Genomic DNA, 26700 nt, shown 5'->3' with positions numbered 1-26700 from the left:
TTTTGTTTACTTTGCTGAAGCACTAAAACCAGTCTTAAGTAGCAAATGTATATTTGTAGCAATAGCCAAAAATACATTGTATGGGTCAAAATTACCGATTTTTCTTTTATGCCAAAAATCATTAGCATATTATGTAAAGATCATGTTCCATGAAGATATTTTGTAAATTTTCTACCATAAATATATAAAAACTTGATTTTTGATTAGTAATATGCATTGCTAAGAACTTCATTTGGACAACATTTAAGGTGATTTTCTCAATATTTATTTTTTTTGCACCCTCAGATTCCAGGTTTTCAAATAGTTGTATCTCAGACAAACATTGTCCCATTTTAACAAACAATATATAAATGGAAAGCTTATTTACTCAGCTTTCAGATGACGTCAGAATCTCAATTTCGACAAATTTACACTTATGACTGGCTTTGTGGTGCAGGGTCACAAATAATAAATTATACAGACATGTAAAAAAAAAAAAAGAATAAAAAAAAAACTAATAATAATATTATTTAAAAAAAATCACTCACCCACAGCAAAATTACTAAAACTAAAATAAAATCTAAAATAAAATCAATTTAAACTATTACCAAAAACTGTTCTGTTAAAATTACACTGACTTGGAAAAAGAGAAATGAGCACGGCATGTTTGTGTATGGATAATTGCAAAGTCTAATTTAATTTAATTTATTTCCACTGGACACGCAGGAACTTTTCTGATTTTCTTGGATGGTTTGTATGCAGAGAAACTCTGTAATTTAAGACTGACCATCTCACTTTTGAACGCTATATAAAACTCTCATTATATTTTCACTATTTTGGTGGAAAATGCAGGAAAAATGGAGTCAAAACAGAAAAGCAGAACTGGTTGGTAAATTTCGGTCTACCACTTCATCCAAACAATGCTCAAGCCCAAATGTGCAAATTTAGAGTTTCTGTATGACTTAACCAGTTGAAGGCCACGACTAACGTAACTGGCCTGAGCGTTTTAAGAGACTGAACTTCAACATGAAAAGAGCGCGAGAAAGAGATGGACACAGAAAGCAACTCATTAGGGTATGTGTACACACTGCTGTTTTACAAGCGTCTTTGATCACAGGTCACAGGGAAAGGGTCGTCCTATAAAAATAAAGGTCCTGGCGAATTTCCTTTCAGCTCTGACATTCCTCTAGAGTGTCCTGATGACAGACGTCTTCCCCTTTCTTTGCTTCAGTTTATAAAGAAGAAGCACGTCACAAATAATGGCTTATGGGGTCACTGAACACATTAAAAACTTGTACAATTACTGAAGAATGTAAACTATTTTTGATATACTACAGCTCAAAAAATATATCTTTAAATGAATCTGTTCACCAAGGCTGCATTTATTTGATGAAAATACAGTAAAACAAAAAAAGGTGTAAAAAAAAAAAAAATCAAAAAATTGTGAAATATTATTCCAATTCAAAACAACTGTTTTCTATTTGAATATATTGTCAAATGTAATTTATTCCTGTGATCAAAGCTGAATTTTCAGTCATTTGTATGAATGGTTTTAAAATAAGGATTTGTTGCTTGCCAAAGCTGGATTTATTCAGTCAAAAATATAGTAAAATAATTAACATTTAGAAAAATTATTGCCATTTTAAGTAACTATTTTCTGTTTGAATATATTGTAAAATTTAATATATTTCTGTGATGCAAATCTGAATTTTCAGCCAATTTGTACGAAGGTTTTTAAAAGACGACTTTTTTGCTCGGCAAGGCTGCATTTATTCAATCAAAAATATAGTAAAATAAGTCAAATTTTGAAAAATTATCACAATTTTAAGTAACCCTTTACTATTTTAATATATTGTAAAATGTAATTTATTTCTGTGATGCAAAGCTGAATTTTCAGCATTTGTAAAAATGTTTTTAAAAGAAGGTTATTTTTTTGCTCGCCAATGCTGCATTTATTCAATCAAAAATATAGTAAAATAAGTAAAATTTTGAAAAAAATTATTACCATTTTAACTAACTATTGTCTATTTGAATGTATTTCTGTGATGCAAAGCTGAATTTTCAGCCATTTGGTAAGAATGGTTTTAAAATAAGGATTTTTTGCTCGCCAAGGCTGGATTTATTCAATCAAAAATACAGTAAAATGATTAACATTTAGAAAAATTATTACCATTTTAAGTAACCATTTTCTATTTGAATATATTGTAAAATGTAATATATTTCTGTGATGCAAAGCTGAATTTTCAGCCAATTTGTATGAAAGTTTTTAAAAGAAGACTTTTTTGCTCGGCAAGGCTGCATTTATTCAATCAAAAATATAGTAAAATAAGTAAAATTTAGAAAAATGATTACAACTTAAAGTAACTATTTACTATTTGAATATATTGTAAAATGTAATTTATTTATGTGATGCAAAGCTGACTTTTTTTTAGCATTTGTAAGAATGTTTTTAAAAAGTATTTTTTTTACTTGCCAAGACTGCATTTATTCAATCAAAATTAGTCACATTTAAAAAAAATATTACATTTAAAGTAACTATTTACTTTAATATATTGCAAAATGTAATTTATTTCTGTGATCAAAGCTGAATTTTAAGCATTTGTAAGAATGTTTTTAAAATAAGTATGTTTTGCTCACCAAGGCTGCATTTATTCAATCAAAAATATAGCAAAATAAGTAAAAATTTTGAAAAATTATTACAACTTAAAGTAACCCTTTACTATTTTAATACATTGTAAAATGTAATTTATTTCTGTGATACAAAGCTGAATTTTCAGCCAATTTGTATGAATGTTTTTAAAAGAAGACTTCTTTGCTCACCAAGGCTGCATTTATTCAATCAAAAATATATTAAAATAAAAAAAATATTAAAATTATTAAAATATTAAATTAAAATTTTAAAAAACGATTACCATTTTAAGTAACCCTTCACTATTTTAATATATTGTAAAATGTAATTTATTTCTGTGATGCAAAGTTGAGACTGAGGTGAGACTTTTCAAAAGGGTATTAAGCAGCTCTCCTTTTACCCCTGTGGCCCCAGATGGACCACCAACATTAACCAGGTCCCGTTAGGTAAGGGGCTAAACTACAAATCTTTGAAACACTGGCCCACACCGTTAAAAGGAAAAAGAAAAAAACGCTTCTTTACGACAATGTCCGCCTCTCAGTGTGATTTCCTAAATGTTTCTCGATTTACTGTAATTCTGAGCTCTTACCTCATCCCGTTTTACAGCTGAGGCTAAAAACAGCATCTGCTGCCAAATTATGATCCCATCGGCAGAACATCGAAGGAAAAGCTGCGCAATCCAATGCCTAAGCTTCACATCACGGCCTGCGCTACAAGCACGTCCTGATCTTCTGCCTTTGAGTGCAAACTTATTTATTACTGAGAGGAACAGAAAGCAGGAAAACATATGGACGAATGCAGTGCTTTGGCAAAGACAGCACTGTCTGTTCCTTTGCATGCAACATCAACTATTTACTTTCTTAATATGTGACCCTGGTCCACAAAAGCAGTCTTAAGTAGCACGGGTATATTTGTAGCAATAGTCAAAAATACATTGCATGGGTCAAAATGATTTTCTTTTATGCTAAAAATCATTAGATATTAAGTAAATATCAAAATTTAATTTTTGATTAGTAATATGCATTGTCAGGAATTGCATTTGGACAACTTTAGGCTTTAAAACAACTTTATTTTGTTTTTGTTGCACCCTCAGATTCCAGATTTTCAAATATCGTCCTATCCTAACCATATGCATTAATAGAAAGCTTATTTATTCAGCTTTCAGATAATGCATACATCTCAATTACCAAAAAATTGACCCTTATGATTGGTTTTGTGGTCCAGAGTCAAATATGTTTCTGGCCTGCTGTGAATGATTCAACAGTGCAATTAGACCTTATAACTCGCTCTGACTTGCAATCCAAGATGGAACAAATTAACTCCTGTTTATTTTTTATCCCATTTTAATTATCCCATTAAATATTTTAGATTATGAATGTGTGTTACATAATGTTGACGCAACTCTTAAAGAAACAGTGCACTAAATAATGAGTTCCGTCATCATTTACTCTCCCTCAAGTTGTTCCAAATAGAAATTTGTGATTACAAACATATGATTTCATGATTCTTTATGATTCCAAGCATATGGTTATATGATTCTTCCATGGAACACAAGATCAGATGTTTTGCAGACATTAATCTTTTCCGTTCAAAGAAAGCTCTAAAACTGACTTAAAAACACCATAAAAGTTGTCAACTACAATTTAAAAATGATTTTTTCGAAGTTGTAAATAAATTTGAAGCACATTTTTTTTTCCCTTAAAAAGCACAATTTTTTAATTCAGTTTAATTCAGTGTTACTTATTATAATTTATTTGCAATATTCACAAGCAATTTCTGAGTGAAAAAGTATGTTCCAAACTAAATTCTGCACTTTTTTGTTGCTATTTTTGGAGCTCGATTTGCTTCATTCAATTTCAATGTATAAAAATTTGAAATGTAACATATTGTGTTATAGAAAACTATCTAGTATCTGATTTTTGAGTTGAAACAATGAAAAACAACACCAAATTGGGCTTCAAAGACATTTTGGGTAACTTATTGATAACAGGATATTCATATTTAAGAGAATTTGTCATTTAGGGCAGTTGTGGCCTAATGGTTAGAGAGTCTGAGTTTTAACCCAAAGGTCACAGGTTCGAGTCCCAGTACATTACACATCACTTTGTCACTTCACTTCAAAAAGTTTGAAAACTGTCAATATTTGTGTTCAATTTAACTATTAAAATGAAAAACTGAGATTAACTTTTTTTCTAAACTCCTAACCTATTAAAACCTAATAAAACCACTCAAAATTTAAAACTGGCTGACTTTCAGGCCATCCAAGATGTAGCCGAGTTTGTTTTTTCATCAGATTTGGAAAAAATGGAGCATTGCTTCATCACTTGCTCACCAATGAATCCTCAGCAGTGAATGGGTGCCGTAAAAATGAGAGTCCAAACAGCTGATAAAAAACATTTAAATAATCCACACCACTTCAGTCCATCAATTAACATCTTGTGAAACCAACAGATGCGTGTTTGTAAGAAACAAATTCATCCAAAACATTTTTAACCATTGCTTCCAGCCTCCATCCATAATATTCCTTTATTTCTTCTGAATCAGGAGTAAAATCTGCACAGATCAAGCAAAGTTTACAAGCCAAAACAGCTCTAAACAAAGTTGTGGGTGGATTTTGATGTGAGAGACAACAGAAGATGGACTTTTTCACTGGAGGAAGCATTATTATGGATTATGGACTGTAAATTTGGCCATAAGCATATCTTAATGATGGATTAGTTTCTCACAAACACACATAGTTAAGCTTCTCAAGATGTTCATTGCTGGACTGGAGTGGTGTGGATTATTTCAGGATTATTGTGATGTTTTTATCAGCTGTTTGGACTCTCATTCTGACGGCACCCATTCACATTCATTGGTGAGCAAATGGTGTAATACCCTTTATATATTAAAGCATATATCAATGTGATTTTACCAATAAAAAAAAAGTCTTCCAAATAAAGTGTGAACTGGCTATAATAAAATCCATTAGAAATAATAATAATAATAAAATTCCAAAACAGCTCTGAACAAATTTGTGGCTGGATTCTGATGTTTATTCAGAAGATGTATTGTTTCACTGGAGATTGTGTTATTATGGATTATAAACTCTGAATTTGGCGTCGTAATGATGGATTCGTTTCGAACAAACACACATCTTTTCGCTTCTCAAGATGTTAACTGATTGACTAAAGTGGTGTGGATTATTTGTGGATCATCCTGACGGCACCCATTCACATCCATTGGTAAGCAAGTGATGTAATGCTGCTCTCGGATGGCATGAGGGGAGCAAATATTCAGCAAATTCTCATTTCTATGTGAACTATACCTTTAAAAGACACTCAATCCTTTTGTGTGGCCCAAAACAGTGTGAGGCAGATTTACTAAAGACATGCAGTGTGCTGCTGTTTCCACCAACAGATTTACACCGAACAAAGCGAGGACAGGCTGTAAAGCCGGGTTCAAATTGCAAGTGATTCCCAGGAGTTTAGCTCAGCCGTGAAACTTCAACATAAATCTTTTCACACTGAAAAATACCATGCCCTGTCTCCTTCATCACAGACTGTTGCAGCGAGCGGATTGCAATCTCACTTATTGAGGCTTAAAATGCTATTGATAGAGTGACTGACACATGAAAGTGTGCGAGAGACCACACAGCAGGACTCAGTGAATGAGTGAGTGAGTCAGCGGGAATAGTAACACCCATCAGCCTGTCCGTCAGTAATCTTGTTACGGATAGAGCCAGAATGAGATAATTAGAATGACAGCCAATTCAACCTCCTTCCTTTTTTTGAGTTCTCTGAACAAAATGTGACCCGTGCAAAATCTTCCAGAGTGTTACTATGTTTCTGGGTTGTTTTCTATTTGAATATTTGTTGCTCCACACACAAAGTGTCTTTATGTTGCTTTATTTGTGAGAAAATATATTGAAGGGATAGTAAACAAGAGCTAAGAGGGGTCTGAAGGGTCGCTTTCGAAAAGGAGCTTGTAGAAAGAAGTCTTTGTGTTGACAGGTGAGCAGAGAGAGTGTGTGAGTGTGTGTGGGCATTTTCTGTGTTAGCCGTCTCTTTTTTTGTCCGCAGGGGTCGTTGAAACAGTTGGACACACTTGTTGTACTTATGATTCTGGTCCTTCACCCAAAAACTCAGACCACCAGCTCTAACATATGAATTTTTTTAGGGGTTTCATTATTCAAATCCCTTGCCATTTCATTCATATTAGCTTATTAACTCACTGCAAACAACTGTAAATTTGCCATTCATACAGTATAATGGGTCTTTCCGTGTCAACTAATTTTTGATTTTGCTCATATTTATTCTGAAGAAAGATAGACATGTATACTGCCCTCCAAAGGCAAAGTGCAGTAACTACGCCAAAACTGAAACTGAGAAAAATGCTTTTAAAGTTTTTCCACCAGCTAGTCAAACATGTTGAAACTCTCATCTCTCATCTCTGAAACGGGACACAATTTAAGCAGGAGACTTTGCCACGAGACAAAACAGTTGTCACAAAGTCCATTTTAAGCCTTAACTCAATTTTGACCAAATGTGTAGATACTGCACTTTGCCTTGCCTGGAGGGCAGTATAGCGCTGAGAGCCAAAATATTAAATGTCATTGATGAATATTTACGGAGTAATCCATCTTTTTTGTAGAGGGTGGTCAAAATTGCAATTTTTACCTTAGATTCATTCAAGTTACAGGGGGGTAAAAATGACTTCTGAAAGATGGCAACATCAGTATCTTATTTTTGTTTTAGATTAGTAGTTGTTTTAGTAAAATCTTTTGACTTTAGAAATCTTTGTTGCATTAAGTGCCAATGGTGACCATTCAAAAATGGGGAAACAGCACTTTAAGTTTTTCTCCAAAGTTTGCAAGTCTGTACTGTAAATGAAGAAGTATTAAATATATATTAATGTCTTTTTAAATATTGGGTCTTAACACACTTTCCTTTTAGCATCTTTATTTTTACTGACCACTTAAAATTTAATCCTGGAGCCATATTAAAATTCCAATATCTCTGGAACCAAATCTCATAGGGCATTAACAATAAAGATGCCAAAAGGAAAGTTTGTTAAGACCCAATGTCTAAAAGGGCATTAAGATATCTTAAATACTTCTTGAGTTGCAGACATGCAAACCTTGGAGAAAAACCTGAAAAGTGCTGTTTTTTTTTCCATTTTTTATATGGTCACCATTGGATCATACACTACAAAATAGTGGATTACTCAAGTAAATATTCATCAACGATATATATTATTTTGGCTTTCATCACTATACATGTCTATCTTTCCTCAGAAAAAAATATTAGCAAAATCAAAAATTTGAGTCGGGGAAGTTTTTGAAATTTGGTAGATTTGACATGGAATGACCCTAATGCATTAGAATTATGATCAGCATCAGAAAGGACCTGTTAAATAATCCATTATAATGCATCAAACTCTTTAAATCAAAGACAAGTAATACAGCAAGACATATAAAAGCTTTACATATTAAAATTCCAATATCTCTGAAACAGAATCTCGTAGGGCATTAAAAATAAAGATGCCAAAAGGAAAGTTTGTTAAGACCCAATATCTAAAAGGGGCCATTCACCATTGGTACATAATGCAACAAAGATTGCTTAAGTCAACAGATTTTACTAATAAAGCTACCAATCTCTGTGTAAAAATAAGATAATGATGTTGGCATCTTTCTGAAGTCATTTATACCCCCCTGTAACTTGACTCTGAATCTAAGGTGAAAATTGCCATTTTGATCTCCCTCAACAAAATAGTGGATTACTCAGGAGTTGGGGAAGTTTGGTAGATTTGACATGGAATGACTCTAATGCATTACAATTATGATCAACATCAGATATTATCTGTTAAATAATCCATTATAATGCATCAAACTCTTTAAATTGAAGAAAATAATAAAGCAAGACACATACAAGCTTTACAGGAATAAATGACATTGAAATGCAAAATGATGAGAGCTGCTGCTCTTTTGTGCAATTGCAGCGCAATTACAGCCACATGAACATTCGGATAAAGCAGGCATTCCTGCTGATCACTTCCCAGGAATCCCAAGCAGCGAGGAACAATGTGCTGACGCAGACACAGCCAGTCACAAGATTTGGTATTAATACGGACATAATGAAGACCACATCGCAAGCAGTCATGGGCATTGCTTTGAAACACAGTAACATGCTCCTCTTGGAAGAGCTTTGTAAGTTCAGTACATACATAGAGTACATCACCTCTCTTTTATTTGGCTCACCTGTGTGTCCTATCAATCAGGCTATCTGTCAGGAGGGGTGAGATCATGTCTGAACCATAAACCAGTTCTTTTAAAACAAGTTCTACATACTGGACTCAACAGATCAGCTAAACTTACAATGACATGAAACTAAATATGCAGCCAAATAGTGATTAGACATCTTGTATTCATGAACACAAGCATATAATGGGGATCAGAAACTAAATTTCAGATAATTATCAACCATCTGCACCAAACAGATATCCAACCAAGTCATTAAGTCAGTTTTAGTAATGACGTCTTACCTCTACTTCATTTTGTGCATTACTGTACATGTTTAGGTAGTTGTTCATGAGTCCCTTGTTTGTCCTGAACAGTTAAACTGCCTGCTGTTCTTCAGAAAAAATCCGTAGGTCCTACAAATTCTTTGGTTTTTCAGCATTTGTGTGTATTTGAACCCTTTCCAGCTAGAACTGTATGCTTTTGAGATCCATCTTTTCACACTGAGGACAACTGAGGGACTCATATGCAACTATTACAGAAGCTTCAAACACTCACTGATGCTCCAGAAGGAAACACGATGCATTAAGAGCCGGGGGTAAAAACTTTTTGAATTCGAAGATCAGGGTAAAGTTAATTTTCTTCTAGGAAACATGCAAGTATCTTTTGTAGCTTTTGAAGGGCAGTACTAAATGAAAAAATACGATATTTAGGCAAAATAAGAAAAATATACACATCTTCATTCTGTTCAAAAGTTTTCACCCCTGGCTCTTAATGCATTGTTTTTCCTCCTGGAGCATCAGTGAGCATTTGAATCTCCTATAAAAGTTGCATATGAGTCCTTCAATTGTCCTTAGTGTGAAAAGATGGATCTCAAAATCATACAGTCATTGTTGGTTCAAATACAAAAAAAAAAAAAAAAAAAAAAAAAAAAATTTTGGGACCTGAAGGATTTTTCTGATGAAACTGATGAACTGTTCAGGACAAACAAACAAAACAAAAACAAACAGAAAAATAAAATAAAAAACAGTATTAAGAATCAAGCATATGAAAAACTTTTGAAAGGGGTCATTTTATAAATTCAACTATTATTTTCTCTTGTGGACTATATGCAAACGTCTTTTATGTGAAATATCTTACTCAGGTCAGTACTAAATAAAAAATAACGTGCATTTTGTATGATCCCTCTTATTTAGGTAAAATAATTAACATTTTACAGATTCTGAAAGGTGTATAAACTTTTTACCTCAAAAAACAGCAAACAGGCTGAATGAAAATGCAAATTCACTCTTTGACAGCAGGTGGCGCTTATGGAAAAGCAGAAATACAATAAAGTAGTTCGATCTGGATACAAAGCAGTGCTGTGCTTATAAACACTGTTGTCTTAGGCATCATACAGATGTGAGACTAAAAAAAAAATGACATTCCCTTTAATAAAACCTCCTCAGACTTGCTTGAATAACATGAATGGCCTATATGGATGACATATCAGCATAAAAAAGGTGATGATTTGCAGTTGATCACCACTTGACAAGTTTCAAGCGACAAGCGATGCACATAGAATCTAAAATTGCAACAGCACACAATCACAGCCAACTATTTGTTAAAATCAATTTACAAATATAGTTTATGCATTTTTAAACATTCTTCACATTATTTTAAACTACAACAATACAAACTACAAAAATACATTAACATGCATCATTAATAGCCACTTTATGTCTTTTCAGACATGATGGTCAAGGCCGCAGATGCGACTTTTTTTATTGCTAAAAATGCTAAAAACCTCAATCATTTCCCGTTAAAGGTCCTTTGAAGTTCATTTACTGTAGATTTGGGTGTGTCAGAAAGTGATGGAATCTGAGTGAGTAAGTTGTAAATAAACTGTTTCTAGTGTGTAATTTCCACCAGTTTGACCCATTCAGGTCAAAAAATAGGAGGTTCTCATTACATTAAAGGTGAAATCAGCCAATCGCAGTGACATGGAGGCACTGCATCGCTCTCACGTGACTTTTTATAACATGTTTTGAGAACACAATGAGCTCAAGAGAGGCCAAAGAGCCAAAACATTACCCACTGCTGTCACTTTAGAAATATGTGCACTTTATACACATTTCATAATATTTGTTTTGTTTTATTTTTGTACAGTGTTATCCAAGTATGAGCAAGTACGAACAACATGCCTTAAGAGACACCACTAAAAATATGATTTATGTTTTAAATGTGCCTCTTTACAAACTCACACGCAATTGTGTGTGAATGAAAAGCGTTTAATGGTTTACTTTTTCCAAAAATAAAAGTTGTTTTTTTTTTTTTTGCGAGAATGACAAAACATTTTTTTGGTTCCAAAAAAGAAACTTTCAGTGAACATATCTTAAAAGAACCATAAAGAACATTTTAATTATCTAAATATCCTTTTATCCAATGCCATTAAACAACCTTTATTTTAAGAGTGTATCAATAGTGATGACCATTAACTCTGTGCCAGGGGGAGGGGAAAGGGGCGGGGCCAAACTAAAACAACACTATTACCACAAACTAGGTAGAGAGAGAGAGAGAGAGAGAGAGAGAGAGAGAGAGAGAGAGAGAGAGAGAGAGAGAGAGAGAGAGAGAGAGAGAGAGAGAGAGAGAGAGAGAGAGAGAGAGAGAGAGAGAGAGAGAGAGAGAGAGAGAGAGAGAAAGAAACACAACAGACTGTTCCCTGTGCTCAGTGGTGATGAGTGGAAGTTAAGGACGTCTCTCTCTAAATCAATGTGTCACTCAAAGTGAACATTTAACAGCGAGCAGCAGGAGGATCATTTGGACACAGACTCTAGCAGGACATGCAGACACATGCTGAGACAAAAGGACTGAACTCGAACCACACTTAAAGAACAGTTAAGGACACAAGGACACAAAATGAGACTGTCACCCATCATCCTATGACAGGAGACACAAGAAAGACGGACAACAAGAAAGAGGGACAGAATAGGACAGAAAGGACAGTGGTGGATCGGTGATGACTTTCACTTCAGGGACGACAACATCCAACCTGCCTGGAGAGAGATTAGAAGGATAAAGCAAAGAGAAAGACAGAAAGAGCCGGGAAGATCAGCACACTTTCCTGGTAAGAGCTGTTTGTTTGATTACAAACGTGACAAAGTCATGAATCATGTTCTCCGGCTTTCAGCTTCATAATGTGATTTAACACTTTACTAATGAACAGACTGGTACATAAATCATCCAATGAAAAGATTTCAAAACATATTCTGCATTTCCAGGATTTCAGTGCAGAAATGTGACTTTGCATGACATTTTATTTATTTTCATTACTTTGTCAGACCTGATTTTTTTTTAGATGCCTGATTCCACATTACTTTTAAAGAACAATTACATTTATTCATGTAGCAGGTGTTCAAATCACAAGCAATTTATTTTTTTGCATTGTATTTTTTGATTAAAAATTTTAAAAACTAACTATAAGTACAACAAAAATTACTTTTACTGCACAGTGTATTAACACCAAGGTCATGGGTTTGATTCCCAGGGAATGCATGAACTGATCAAATGTAAACCTTGAATGCATTGTAAGTTGCTTTGCATAAAGCATTTGTCAAATGCAAAAATGTAAATATTTAAAAAGCAGAAAGATGCACAAAACTCTCATCACAACATGTTGTACCTGGTACAAACAAATACGCAAGTGAGAAATGTTCAGCATGATGATGTTGTAATAGCAGTAATGATCCTCTAGCATGCGGATGCAATCACACTTTCCACAGAAACAATTACTGCCTGAACTTCACATCACGCATTCAAGTACTGGAGAATTTGAGGTCAGGACAGTATATTTAGTTTCAACAAGAGTTTATGACATAAACTCAACCATAAAATCGGACAAAGATCATTTTTGGCATTTGCTGCATCTGTAGGGAATGTTCTTCTAAGCTCTTAGAGAACAATGAATGCAAATGATTCATTACTGATTCTAAAATCTATTGTCTTTGGTACTTGTCTGTCATTAACTCTTAAAAATAAAGGTTCTTAATTTGCATCGATGGTTCAATCAAGAACCTTTCCATTGCACAAAAGGTTCTTTATAGAAAATGTTCTTCACATAAAGAAACACTTGTTTCAAAATGTTGTTTTTTTGCAGTGATGCTATAGAAAAAATCATTGGTTCCCCAAAGAACCTTTCAATGAACAGTTCTTAAAAATAACCATTTTGAAGAACATTTATATAAAAAAATTCAAAAGAACCTTTTCTGCATTTTAAAGGTTCCATGGACGTTCAAAGTTCTTGATAGAACCATTAATGTTCACTGAAAATTCTTTGTGGAACCCAAAATGGTTCTTCTATGGCATTGCTGCAAAATCCTATTTTGAGATTTTCGTTTTTAAGAGTGTTGTAGTATTACTAACTGTATTACTGAATGGATCTATTCTTAAATTCAATAATAGTCATCAAACAGAAATAAAAACAAGAGTAATTGGTTCATCCCACATCATAACAGGAATCCCTTGAGTTGGATTAGTGTTTAAATTCGAACTCAGTTTGAGTTAAGACTGCAGTTGCATTTCCAAAGCGGATAGCAGCGCTCACAAATCAGAAAAAGAAAGTTACAGTTAATGCATACTGAAAACCATCCAGGAAAGTCAGAGAACTTATAATGACATCATTAAAGTCATGTTTGAATTCTAATCTGATTTTAAATCCATGAAATCGAAGTCAGAATTCAAATTCTGAACAATGACGTAACGCTGCTTTCTTATGCATGACTCCATTGAAGTGATTCTGGCATCGCTTATTACAGTAAAACAGATCCATGTGCTGCTTTATTGGTGATGACACCAAAACACTCTTTAGATTTCAAAACTGAAAAATAAATAAAGCAGAATAGAAGTGCAAGGATTTAATAATAAGCATCAAAGAGTAAAATGTGCATTAGTAAGCCACTTAGACTTTGAGGGGGTTTTTTTATAGTTGGATGGTAATCCCATAAAGGGTTAAACATAATGCATAAATGCAATACAGGGTTGGAAAAATCCTAATACCTAACAGAAGGTGAACATGTTTCCTAAATCAATGCACAACAAAAACATCTCTACAAATACAGTTATGTAATTTCTTTAAAGAATATATGATTCATCATGCATGGTTGTAGCATGAGACTACAGATCCTTGCTGAGCGCCTTGTGCAATCTTGTTTATATTCCGCTTGATTGGAATACATTCTCTTTTGATGACTCAAAGCTGTGAAGGTTTGTTTGAACATTCAGTTCAAACCACAAAACACATTCAGATATTAGAAATAAATAAAAAACTTCACAGGTTTTCGGAATTAAATAATGCATTAAGAAATCCCTAGTACATCACCTCCCTGCGGCAGGACTGTTGTTTCAAAGCTCTCTGTTTAATGTTTACTTCTGAAACAATCCCTGAAAGGAGTGGGAAGGAGCTCTTACTTACTAATGAACACAATGAAAAACATGGACCGCTGAGTCTGTTGCTATGGGAGACGGTCTGTACACACAACACACCACACCAGGCACTGCGTGTGATCGATTTTCCCATTCGTGAATTAGCGCATTCCAGCACTGGGGTGTACATCTATGACTCAGTCATTCAATGACTGGAGAGATTAGAGAACAACATCTGACATCAAACATGCATAAACATGCACTTATGTAGCAAAATCTGAAAACATGGCCATCTATTACTTATGACTGTATGTCAAAACTCAAGTGAACCTCAGATTAGACTTTTAAAGAAGTAGTTCACTTCCAGAACAAAATTTACAGATAATGTACGGTGTTGTCATCCAAGATGTTCATGTCTTTCTTTCTTCAGTCGTAAAGAAATTATGTTTTTTGAGGAAAAAACTTCAGGATTTCTCTCCATATAGTGGACTTCTGTGGTCCCCCCCCGAGTTTGAACTTCCAAAATGCAGCTTTAAATGCCTCTACACAATCCCAGCCGAGAAAGAAGGGTCTTATCTAGCGAAACGATTGGCTACTTTCTAAAAAAAATTGACAATTTATATACATTTTAACCTCAAATGCTCGTCTTGGTAGCTCTGTGTGAACTGTGTATTCCGGTTCATTACATGTCAAGCTTTTTTTGTAAAGGGCGTTTGAGCTTCTTTGCATGTTCACTTTGTGAACTCTTGGTCGGTACTTCTGCAGCGATGTAGGACGATTTTGGAAAAGAAGTTGAAGAAAATTAGATGGGTGTTTTTCAACATACCTTAACTGTCATGCTCCAGGATACATGCGGAGCTAGACAAGAGGTTAAAAAGTATATAATTATTATTTTTTATTTTTGTATTTTTTGAAAATAACCGATCGTTTTGCTAGATAAGACACTTCTTCCTCGGCTGGGATCGTTTAGAGCCCTTTGAAGCTGCATTTAAACTGCATTTTGGAAGTTCAAACTTGGGGGGCACCATAGAAGTCCATTATCTGGAGAAAAATCCTGAAATGTTTTCCTCAAGAAAGAAAGACATGAACATCTTGGATGACAAGGGGGTGAGTACATTATCTGTACATTTTTGTTTTGTACTGTATGTTGTCTGTGTGCATCATAAGGGTTTGCAGCTTATGTTAGAAAAGTGATGTTTAGGAATTAAAACTAGCTTATCTTATTAGGCTCCTGTGGCTGTAATGCATTTTCAGCACTTGAGGAAATGACATTTGGTTTCCAGCACCACAACAAATGAAACCACATTTGACCCTTGACCACAAAACCAGTCATAAGGGTCAATTTTGTTTAATTAAGATTTATACATCATCTATAAAGCTAAATAAATAAGCTTTCCATTGATGTATAGTTTGTTAGGATAGGACAATATCTGGCTGAGATACTATTTGAAAATCTGGAATCTGATGCTGCAAAAAAAAAAAAAAATCTAAATATTAAGAAAAATCACCCTTTAAAGTTGTCCAAATTAAGTTCCTAGCAATGCAAAATACTAATCAAAAATTAAGTTTTAATATATTTACGTACATTTGGCATACAAACAACTGAAATACGAGTTGTTTTGCTGTGGAGCCAGACATTATGTAGCTGAAAACAGTGTAGGAAACACGGGACCACATTATCCATCATAAGCAATTCTCTGTTTATCCTTTAATCAATGACACAATAAACAGAAATAAACAAAACCTCTATGAAATTACATTTACGTTTATAACAAAACTTGTGTGGCCAAACTTGCGTATAAAGCAAAGCCACAGTAAAGCTTAATGGTTTAAGACCTAGTCAGGTATTTGGAAGGGATTAAGCATCAAATCCGGCAAGGCACAATCCAAAACCTACTAGAATTGGGTAATTCTAATGGTGCAGGGTAATTCACTTTGGATAAAAGCATCTGCTAAATCACCACTTACAGATGCTGTACCAGGGCAAAACAGACCAGCTCTTTGGAAAATCACCAAAGACCTTCCAAGGTTATTAACACGTTAATACATGTTTCATTAGCTAATGGCTTTTAGGTCAATTTACGTTTCATTCAACAAAGGAACTCAAATGAAGAGGAACTCTTAGGGTTCTTAGGTTGTTACATCAGTGCTGCTTTTTAATTATTATTCTACAGTATGAACACATTCATCAGACATGCATCACTGCCTGTTGCATTGCATCTAAATAAGGCAACTGTTTTAAGATTATATGGGAAGTCCAGTTGACCCTGCAATCCAAGATGTTCATGTATTTCTTTCTTCAGTTGATAAGAAACTGCCTTTTTAAGAAAACATTTCAGGATTTCTCTCCATAGAGTGGACCTCTATGGTGCCCCTAGTTTGAACTTCCAAAATGCAGTTTAAATGCAGCTTCAAAGGGCTCTAAACGATCCCAGCTGAGGATGAAGGGTCTTATCTAGCAAATCGATCAGTCATTTTCTAAACAAATTGACAATTTATATACTTTTTAACCTCAAATGCTTGTCTTGTCTAGCTCTGCGTGAACTATTTCGGTTCAAGACAGTTAGGGTATGTCGAAAAACTCCCATCTAATTTTCTGTACATTATCTTAAATTTACAACTTTCAAATCCTCCTACATCGTTGCAGAAGTGCCGACCCAGTGTTTACAAAGTGACCAAGCAAAGAAGATCAAACACCCTTTACAAACAAAATGCTAAAAAACTGATGTAAGATGAATTAAGTTGCAAAAGAACATGAGATGGGACATGTTTTTTGACATACCCTAACTGTCTTGACCCGGGATACACAAGAGTTCACGCAGAGCTAGACACGACGAGCATTTGAGGTTAAAAATTTAATAAATTGTCCTTTTTTAAAAAAAAATGACCGATCATTTCACTAGATAAGACCCTTCTTCTTCAGCTGGGATCGTTTAGAGCCCTTTGAAGCTGCATTGAAACTGCACTTTGAAAGGTCAAACTCGCCGGCACCATTGAGGTCCACTATATGGAGAGAAATCTTGAAATGTTTTCCTCAAAAAACTATTTTTTATCGACTGAAGAAAGAAAGACATGGACTTCTTAGATGACAAAGAGGTAAGTAAATTATCTTTAAATTTTTCTCCTTTAATGTTTTTATTCGATTGAAATTGCCAGTAAAGACATTTACAATGTTGCAAAACAAATGCTGTTTTTTCAAACTTTATATTTAATCAAATAATTCTGGACAAACGGTATCGGTTTCGACCAAAAATACGAACAGTTTATCATCACTGATAATTATAATAATTATTAGTTTCTCGAGCAGTAAATCAGCATATTAGAATGATTTCTGCACTGTAAAAAAACAATTTGTTGAGTCAAGTTAAAATAATTTGTTACCCAGCTGCCTTAAAATTTTCAGAACAAAGTTCAGTCAACCTGAAATGTTAAGTTGTACTAAAAGACAACTTAGATATTTGAGTTGATTCAACTTAAAATTTTAAGGCAGCTGGGTAACAAATTATTTTAACTTGACTCAAAATTGTTTTTTACAGTGTGGAGGATCATGTGCTAAAACCTAAAACAACATTTTTACTGTGTTTTTCATGTTCCAGCACAGAGACACATCTCAGACAGCCATGAGTTTCCTCACATTGAAGCGCTTTCTTCTGGCCCTGCTGACCATCACCCTACCTAGACCCGACTCCGCTTCGCTTGGGTTCGCCGAGGAGTTCGAAAGCCGAGATGACATTCTCGAAAGCGAGTTCATGTACGCCAGTCGCCCCAAACGCTCCGTCGAACCTCCCAGCGCCTCGGACCCTGACAAATGCTCCTACACCTTCATCGTGCCTCAACGCAAAACTACGGGTGCAATCTGCGTGAACTCTAAAGAACCAGAAGACCTGCTGGAGAACCGTGTGAACAAACAGGAGCTAGAACTGCTGAACGGAGAGCTCCACAAGCAGCGGCGGCAGATCGAGACACTGCAGCAGCTGGTGGAGGTGGACGGCGGTGTGGTCAATGAAGTCAAACTGCTTCGCAAGGAGTCGCGCAACATGAACGCACGAGTCACGCAACTCTATATGCAGCTGCTGCATGAGATCATACGTAAGAGAGACAATGCACTTGAGGTTTCTCAGCTGGAGAACCGCGTGTTAAATCACACATCGGAGATGCAGCAGTTAACGGCACGCTATCGGGACCTGGAGCACAAATACCAGCATCTTGCATCGCTTGCAGGCAACCAAAGTGCGCTTATAGTGCAGCTAGAAGAACAATGCAGGAGAGGAGGCTTTGTTGGTGGTGGCGTTGGTGGTGGTGGTGTTGGCATTGGTGGTGGTGGTGTTGGTATTGGTGCTGGAGGTGGAGGTGGTGTTGTACGACAAACGCGACCTTACCAGCCACCTGCAATTCTCCCACAGCCACCGCAGCCTCCACAACATCGCCAGCCACCTCCACCTCCAGTCCACCATTCCCCTGCCAGGCCTTTCCACCCACCGACCTTCACCCGCCACAACAACCAGATCACCAATGAAATCCAGAGTGATCAAAACGTCAAAGCAATGCCACCGGCTTTACCGACGGTGGCCTCTGAGACACACAGCTTCTCAACAGATAAACCTTCAGGTGAGTCTCTTCATCATCAATACTTCTCTCATTATTTACTCACTCTCGTGTTGTTCCAAAACCATACGACTTTGGATAGTATTTGAAACATCAGTGATAGTTTTAACCCTAGAACATCAATATGTTAAAAAATGTTAAAAAAATCAAAATAAGAGGAATCATACAAAACGCATGTTATTTTTTATTTAATACTGACATGAATAAGATATTTCACATAAGACATTTACACATAGTCCACAAGATAAAATATCAGTTGAATTTATAAAATTAACCCCGTTTAAAAGTTTAAATATATTTGATTCTTAATACTGTTGTTACCTGAATGATCCACAACTGTTTTGTTTTGTTGTTTGTTTAGTAATAGCTGTTCATGAGTCCCTTGTTTGTCCTGAACAGTCCAACTGCCTGCTGTTTGTCAGAAAAATCCTTCAGATCTCAACATTCTTTGGTTTTTCAGCATTTTTGTGTATTTGAACTCTTTCCAACAATGACTGTATGATTTTGAGATTCATCTCTTTTCACACTGAGGACAACTGAGGGACTCATATGCAACTATTACAGAAGCTTCAAACACTCACTGATGTTTCAGAAGGAAAAACAGTACATTAAGAGCCAGAGGGAGAAAACTTTTGAACAGAATGTGTACATTTTTATTATTTTGCCTAAATATAATTTTTTGTTCCATGTAGTACTGCCCTTCAGAACCTATAGAAGATACTAACATGTTTCCCAGAAGACAAAACAAGTTAAATTTACCCTGACCTTCAAATTCCAAAAGCTTAAACCCTTGACTCTTAATGCATTGTTTTTCCTTCTGGAGCATCAGTGAGTGTTTGAACCTTCTGTAATAGTTGCACATGAGTCCCTCAGTTGTCCTCAGTGTGAAAAGATGGATCTCAAAATCATACAATCATTGTTGGAAAGGGTTCAAATACATAAAAATGCTGAAAAACCAAAGAATTTGTAGGACCTGAAGGATTTTTCTGGTGGTTTAACTGTTCAGGACAAACAAGGGACTCATGAACAACTATCACTAAACAAAAATAAATAAATAAATAAATAAACACAGCTGTGGATCATTCATGTAGCAAAACAGTATTAAGAATCAAGCCTATGTAAACTTTTGAACAGGATAAATTTCATAAATTCAACTATTATTTTCTCTTGTGGACTAGATGTAAACATAAATATATTATTCAAGTCAGTACTAAATAAAAGTAAAACATGCATTTTGGATATTTTTGAAACACAAATACACATTATTACAAAATTTCTGCTGTTTTGCATTAACACAGCCATAATGATTTATATATAAAAAAAGACAAAAAGTCCCTAAGGATGCATAATTCAATTGAAATTCCAGATAACCAAAACTTGAAGATCCAAAAGGCATTATAAAACAAATCTTTGAGTTGTATAATCTAAGTCTTGTGAAGAGATACGATTGCTTTATATAATGAACAGATTTAATTCTAGGCTTTTATAAAAAACACACACGCACATCACATATGGTAAAGATGGAAGCTTGAACATGCATGCCTAAATAAAATAAAATTAAATACTGTTCATCATATGAAGTGATTATCTCTGTGTTTTGAAGATTAACCAAAGTCTTAAGGGTTTGGAATAACATGAGGGCGAGTAAATGGTGAAAATGTTCATTTTTTGGTCAACTATGCTTTTAATGCCATGTGCTAAACCAAACCCATATGACTTTCTTATGTGGGAAAAAAAAAGATATTTTATACAATGTGGGATTTCTTTTGTCCATAAAATGCAAGTCAGTGGGGGATAAATTGTTTTGAACCCACTGGTTTTCATTATATGGGCAAAAACTATTTTTCAAACTGTTGAAATGATATGAGGGCGTATAAATGATGACAAAAAAAAAAATCTCCAATTGTAAAATTGTAAAAAGTGTTTTTTTTTAAACAATATTAGCATAAATCCTCATTCTGTGATGACTTTGCTTTGATAAGTTACAGCACAAACTTTAAAAACTAACTTTTAAAAACATTTTTAAAAATTATGAATCCAGAATTTAGAAAGATTTGAAACTCTGCTAAAATAAATCTTATATAAATACATAAATAAATAATCTTAAACCATTCTACACTAGTTTTAGCTGGTTTTCTGGGAGGTGGCTTCAAAGCTAAACCAGCTAAGACCATCTAAAACCAGACCAACAAACCATCTAAATGCTTGTTTAAGCGGCTTGTTTTCAAGACTGAATTTTTAAACAGTGTTTAATTAGTCAGTGCACAAAATGTAATTGCCAATCAATCAATAATCTGTCATGCACAATTTGTAAAGCATTGTTGCAATGATAACTCTAAGTAATCTATTTATTCCATGAACTGACAAAGATTTATGCTTGTACTTTTTTAAAATGGATTTGGCTCATTTCCAAACTTGGAAGGACAATGTATGCTAAGCATATAGTTACAGTACTTAAAGAGTGTTTAGCACTCCCTAAATTACAGAAAACATTAAAGAAAACATTTCCTTACAAAATTATGACGCAAGTCTCCAAAATGCACGCTTCTGCAAAACATTACGTACACGCAAAAGGATCATCTTGAGTAATGAAAAACATCTAAACATTACGCTGCCAGGGACCTTCCTTTTCTTGCAGAGTTTTCGCAGATTTACAAGGTTAATTGTCTTTTGCACACTGAGTATGATAAAATAAGTACGGATACGCCTAAGTGGTTTGGTTATATCAGTGCTTCCAAAGAAAACAGCCTAAAAAGTTCAGCTACACAGGCAACACGTGGATTTCCCCGCTCAGAGAGCTTGGCTTCTGTCCCATTACAACACAATAATTTGGCAAAGCATCTTCCGAACTAAGAGTGCACATTAATCTTAGGAGGAAAACCCTACAAGACATAAAGCACTTTAAAGTCCTTAATTTGGGGATTCCAGACGGCATTTAGCAAACTTTTACAGAGGAATCTGTGGTTTGATGGAAGAGGTCTGTTGAAGTGTTGTTTACTATTCTGCTATAGGGCAATTTCTTTGTGGTAACTGAAGATTGTTTGCCCTTAAGATGCTCAAATGTGGCTGTAGAAATGAAATGCAATGTAGGAACATAAATAATGGGGTGACTGTTTATAAATCAATTCATACTTTCCTGAAATCATCTTCACAAAACCAAAACACACATGCATGGTATATTATGCACTGCAAAAAATGTTTTTTTTTTTGTCTTGCTTCCAGCCAAAATATCTAAAAAATCTTAAATCAAGAAGGATTTTCTACACGAGTAAAAATTATTGTCTTGTTTTCAGAAAAAACAAGTCAAAATTAGGTGTGTTTTTGGTTGAAACAAGCAAAATAATCTGCCAATGGGGTAAGAAAAATAATCTTGTTTTCTGTTTGAAATGAGATTTTTTTTTCTTACCCCATTGGCTGATTATTTTTCTTGTTCTAAGCAAAAAATCACTTAATTTTGGCTTGTTTTTTTCTGAAAACAAGAAAATAATTTTTACTCGTCTAGAAAATCCATCTTGATTTGAGAATTTTCAGATATTTTGGCTGGAAACAAGACAAAAAATCCAAGTAAGAAAACCATTTTTTGCAGAAGCTTGTTTCTGCCATGGGTTAAAAAAGGTGATTATGAACCTGGCAATTACAAGAAAAAAAAAAGATTTTTTAGTTTGCATTCCGTGATAAGAAAGCTCAAAATTCAGAGAAAAAAAATGTCAGAATTGTCAGATATAAATTGTAACAATTTTTTTTTTTTAGATTTTTATGCATGGCAAAAGTAAGCTTCCATACTATATCCACTGCGGTCTTCTGTAAATCCATCCTGTCACCCTGTTTTCCTCATAACATGCCATTAAATCACGCCTCTGGAAGTTATTAGCAAGTTTTCGCCCACAAAAAACAACTGTAATGTGCTAATGTGCTTTGTTTCAACAGATTCATGCACACTTAACAACATCAACATGCAATGCGTTGGTTGACGGCACACTTCTAACAAATATCCCACGCGACACGAGTAAAACAACTTTGAAAATACTTGCTACTTTATCATATGCACAACACATTTAGTCTTAGTTTCCACATGCACCAAATGAGTTGGCAATGTCTTTTGCCGTTTAGACCCGCAAACATAAATCTCATATAATTTCTAAGTCACTTTGGATAAAAACAGCTGCTAAGTGCATAAATGTAAAACATTAGACATTTATCAGATGGTTTTATTCAGTATAGCATATGAAAACATTTGAGGTTGATAAAACTTTCAATGCAAATTATTCTGGTGGATCAAAACTAGTCTGATAATCAGCTGTGGTGCAAAAATGTATATATGTGACCCTGGAACACAAAACCAGTCATAAGTGTCAATTTTTTCAAAATTGAGATTTATATATCATCTTAAAGCTGAACAAATAAGGATAGTATTTGGGCGAGATACAACTATTTGAATATCTGGAATCAAATTATTGAGAAAATTGCCTTAAAAGTTGTCCAAATTAAGTTCTTAGAAATGCATATTACTAAACAAAAATTAGGTTTTGATTTAATGTATTTACAGAAATTTACTAAATATGTTCATGAAACATCATCTTTATTTAATATTCTAATGATCTTTGGCATAAAAGAAAAATAGATTCCCTTGACCAATTGACCAATGTATTTTTGGCTATTGCCAGTGCTACTGGTTTTGTGGTCACATATAAAATGTAGTTATACCCTAAAAAGCTTGTTTTATTATATTATTAAAAATGAGATCTTGCATAACAGATTTCTCTGAAAATATATTATATTATACATAAAATGGAGCAAAGGACTGATGAACAATCGTCTAAAACGTTTACGTAATCCAGAAGGTCGTTCCAAAAAGAGACGACTGATTTCAGAGCAGACTGTGAGTAACTCTTACTCATTAGACGAGAAGGCTCTTGCTCATTCATAGTCTGGAAAACGATCTGTTCACAAGCAGATTGATTCCAGTCGTAGCCTTTGGAGATCCTAATACTTGATTATTCAGCAGCAGACAGCAAGAAAACTACTAATCTGAAACGAAATGTCAAAAACAGCAGTTGCCGAAAAGGCCGAGACTAATCAGAACAAAAACTGAGACGAATCAGATTCGTCTGAAGAGATTCCATTGTATTAGCATTTGAGGGAAAATCAACAAGCGTGACAAAAGGTGGAAGATAATTTGAGACAGAACTTCAATGAATGTTCTCGGAAAGCGGCTGACCTGTGGATGAATGTCTCGCTATAATCGAGTAACTTTATTAGAGTGAGATAATGTTCAAAATAGGTATGATATAAATTTGGCCCGACCCTTTACTGATGAAGTAAACTCCAAAAATGAAAATTTGCTTAAAATGTAATCACCCTCAGACTATACAAGATGCAAATGAGTGTGTTTCTTCATCAGATTTGGAGAAATATAGCATTACATCACTTGCTTGGCAATGGATTCTCTGCAGTGAATGGGTGCCGTCAGAATGAGAGTCCAAACAGCTGATAAAAGCATCACAGTAAATCACAAGTAATCCAAACAACTCCAGTCCATCAATTAACATCTTCAGAAGACAAAAAAAGCTGAAAACAAATCCATAAAGATGTTTTTTTAATAAAATATAGTTTTATTAAATTTATCTCGTTTGAATCAGGAGAGAAATATGCACAGATCAAGCACTGTTTACAAGCCAAAACAGTTCAAAACAAATATGTTGGTGGATTTTTGGCATAAAAGGACAACAATAGACAGACTTTTTAACTGGAGAAAACTGGAGGACTCATTTTAAGCAACATTTCACAGTAAAAATGCCTTAATGAAGGATTTGCTTCTTACAAACATGCACCTTTTCGCTTCACAAGATGTTACTGGATGGACTGGAGTGGTGTGGATTACTTGTGGATTATTGTGATGTTTTTAATCAGCTGTTTGGACTCTTATTCTGACGGCACCCATTCACCACAAAGGATCCATTGGTGAACAAGTGATGGAATGCTACATTTCTTGTACGGCCTGGGGGTGAGGACATGTTTAGCAGATTTTCATTTTTGGATGAACTATTCCTTTAATCTATTTTAAAACATTTCTCACAGCTACTTGTTGCATAAATTACCCTGGAAAAGCAGACACCCAGCTGGTACTCACTAGTATCAGAATGTTAAACCTACTAAAACAAGCCTCTTTGTGTAAATCTGAATGCAATCATGTCCGTTTCTAAGAGACAGCAAATGGTGTGAACTTATTTCAACAGACGCCCTCATCCGAAAATCTTCCACCAAATTCATTAGTTTCCAAATTGAAAAATTGTACCGTTAACATTCAGACCTTTGGCAGAATCACTCTAAAGAAGCCAGACAATATGGAAACAATAACCTGAAGGATCCCGTCTGAGAACGGAGGTGTGATTTGGCTCTTGGACTGAAGTTTGCAAACTCATTAGACTCGTTTACAGGGATGCTCAAGGCAGGATAGCTTTAGTCAGTAGCAAGGCCAGCGTGTTAATTTCCTACATGGTTTTCCATCTCTTTAAGGCAGTTTATATGTTGCTCATAAAGGTGTGGAGAACATGCAGTCATAATGAAAACAGCATTGCCTCAAAAGTGCTGCTGGAAACTTGTGAGCCCAGTTGAGAAAATAACATCTCCGCTACAACGGTTGCATGTCTTAAGGTCAGTGGGGACAAAAATGGCATGACTACTATAAGGGCTCATGCATTCATTATGTGTAGTAAATTTGCATTTTTTACACCTAGCCACAACACTGTTGGGATGCATCAAACTCAACAGGCATAACAACACACACAAGAAAACAAGCTCCTGGAGGTCCTGGCCAGGCATCGTTTATCAATAAATGATGACTCTCTTTCGCAATTCTGTTCTTTTAGAAAAGCAAACCTAATCAGATATCCAAAAAACAGCTGGATTGATGGTGAAGTCCATATATAATCTAAAGCAGCTGTGAAGCGCATCTGATTTGATTTGGACATTAAATTCAGAGACAAAACCGTGCATTTAATATTGCATTTACTTGCTTTCCAAACAGGGCCGTTCAAAGACTGCTTACAGGCTCTAGAGGAAGGACACGCCAACAGCGCTATGTATCTGCTGAAGCCGGAAAACACCAACAAACTGATGCAGGTCTGGTGTGACCAGAGACATGACCCTGGCGGCTGGACCGTCATACAGCGACGCATGGACGGATCGGTCAACTTCTTCCGAAACTGGGAGACGTATAAGGTCAGAACATAGTTTATGTGCAGATTTTTGAAGTAACGTGATGGGGTCGACAAAATATTCAGTCTAACTTTAATGTCTAAAGTTACATAACATGTTTGTACACTGCAAAAAATTCTTTTCTAGCTTAGATTTTTCGTCTTGTTTCCATCCAAAATATCTAAAAATTCTTAAATCAAGAAGGATTTTCTAGACAAGTAAAAATTATTTTCTTTTTTTCAGAAAAAAATAGTCAAAATTAAGTGAGTTTTTGCTTAGAACAAGCAAAATAATCTGCCAACGGGGTGAGAAAAAAAATCTTATTTCAAACAGAAAACAAGATTATTTTTCTTACCCCATTGGCAGATTATTTTGCTTGTTTCAAGCAAAAATGCATTCAATTTTGACCTTTTTTTCTGAAAACTAGACAATAATTTTTACTCATCTAGAAAATTCTTCTCGATTTAAGAATTTTTAGATATTTTGGCTGGAAACAAGACAAAAAATCTAAGATAGAAAAGCATTTTTTGCAGTGTAAACAAATATTCTAGGTTCAGTATACAAATTAAGCTCCACCCAATAGCATCTCTTAGTCAAGTCACATTTATTTCTACAATGCTTTATTGTACAGATTGTTTCAAAGCAGTTTCAGATTATTAAACTGGAAAATAAC

General features: G+C 34.7%; 3 protein-coding genes across 3 annotated transcripts in view; 2 read left to right on the top strand and 1 right to left on the bottom strand.

Moving 5' to 3' along the window:
• LOC141335365 (target of rapamycin complex 2 subunit MAPKAP1-like) overlaps positions 1–26700 on the top strand; it is a 575213-nt gene that overhangs the window by 220040 nt on the left and 328473 nt on the right.
• LOC141335362 (ras-specific guanine nucleotide-releasing factor RalGPS1) overlaps positions 1–26700 on the bottom strand; it is a 178172-nt gene that overhangs the window by 62043 nt on the left and 89429 nt on the right. The gene's annotated exons all lie outside the window — the stretch shown is intronic.
• Positions 11515–26700, top strand: part of angptl2a (angiopoietin-like 2a) — a 19852-nt gene continuing 4666 nt past the window's right edge. Inside the window, exons 1-3 of the mRNA XM_073839802.1 lie at positions 11515–11931; positions 17822–18833; positions 25858–26051. Of these exons, the coding sequence (XP_073695903.1) occupies positions 17846–18833; positions 25858–26051 (1182 nt within the window). The 5' untranslated portion in view covers positions 11515–11931; positions 17822–17845. The remainder of the gene's footprint in view (positions 11932–17821; positions 18834–25857; positions 26052–26700) is intronic.

The sequence above is a fragment of the Garra rufa genome, chromosome 5 (genome assembly GCF_049309525.1).
Source record: "Garra rufa chromosome 5, GarRuf1.0, whole genome shotgun sequence".
Lineage (NCBI taxonomy): Eukaryota > Metazoa > Chordata > Actinopteri > Cypriniformes > Cyprinidae > Garra > Garra rufa.
Note: the sequence above shows the minus strand (reverse complement) of the source record. Positions and strands in the feature narration are given on the sequence as shown.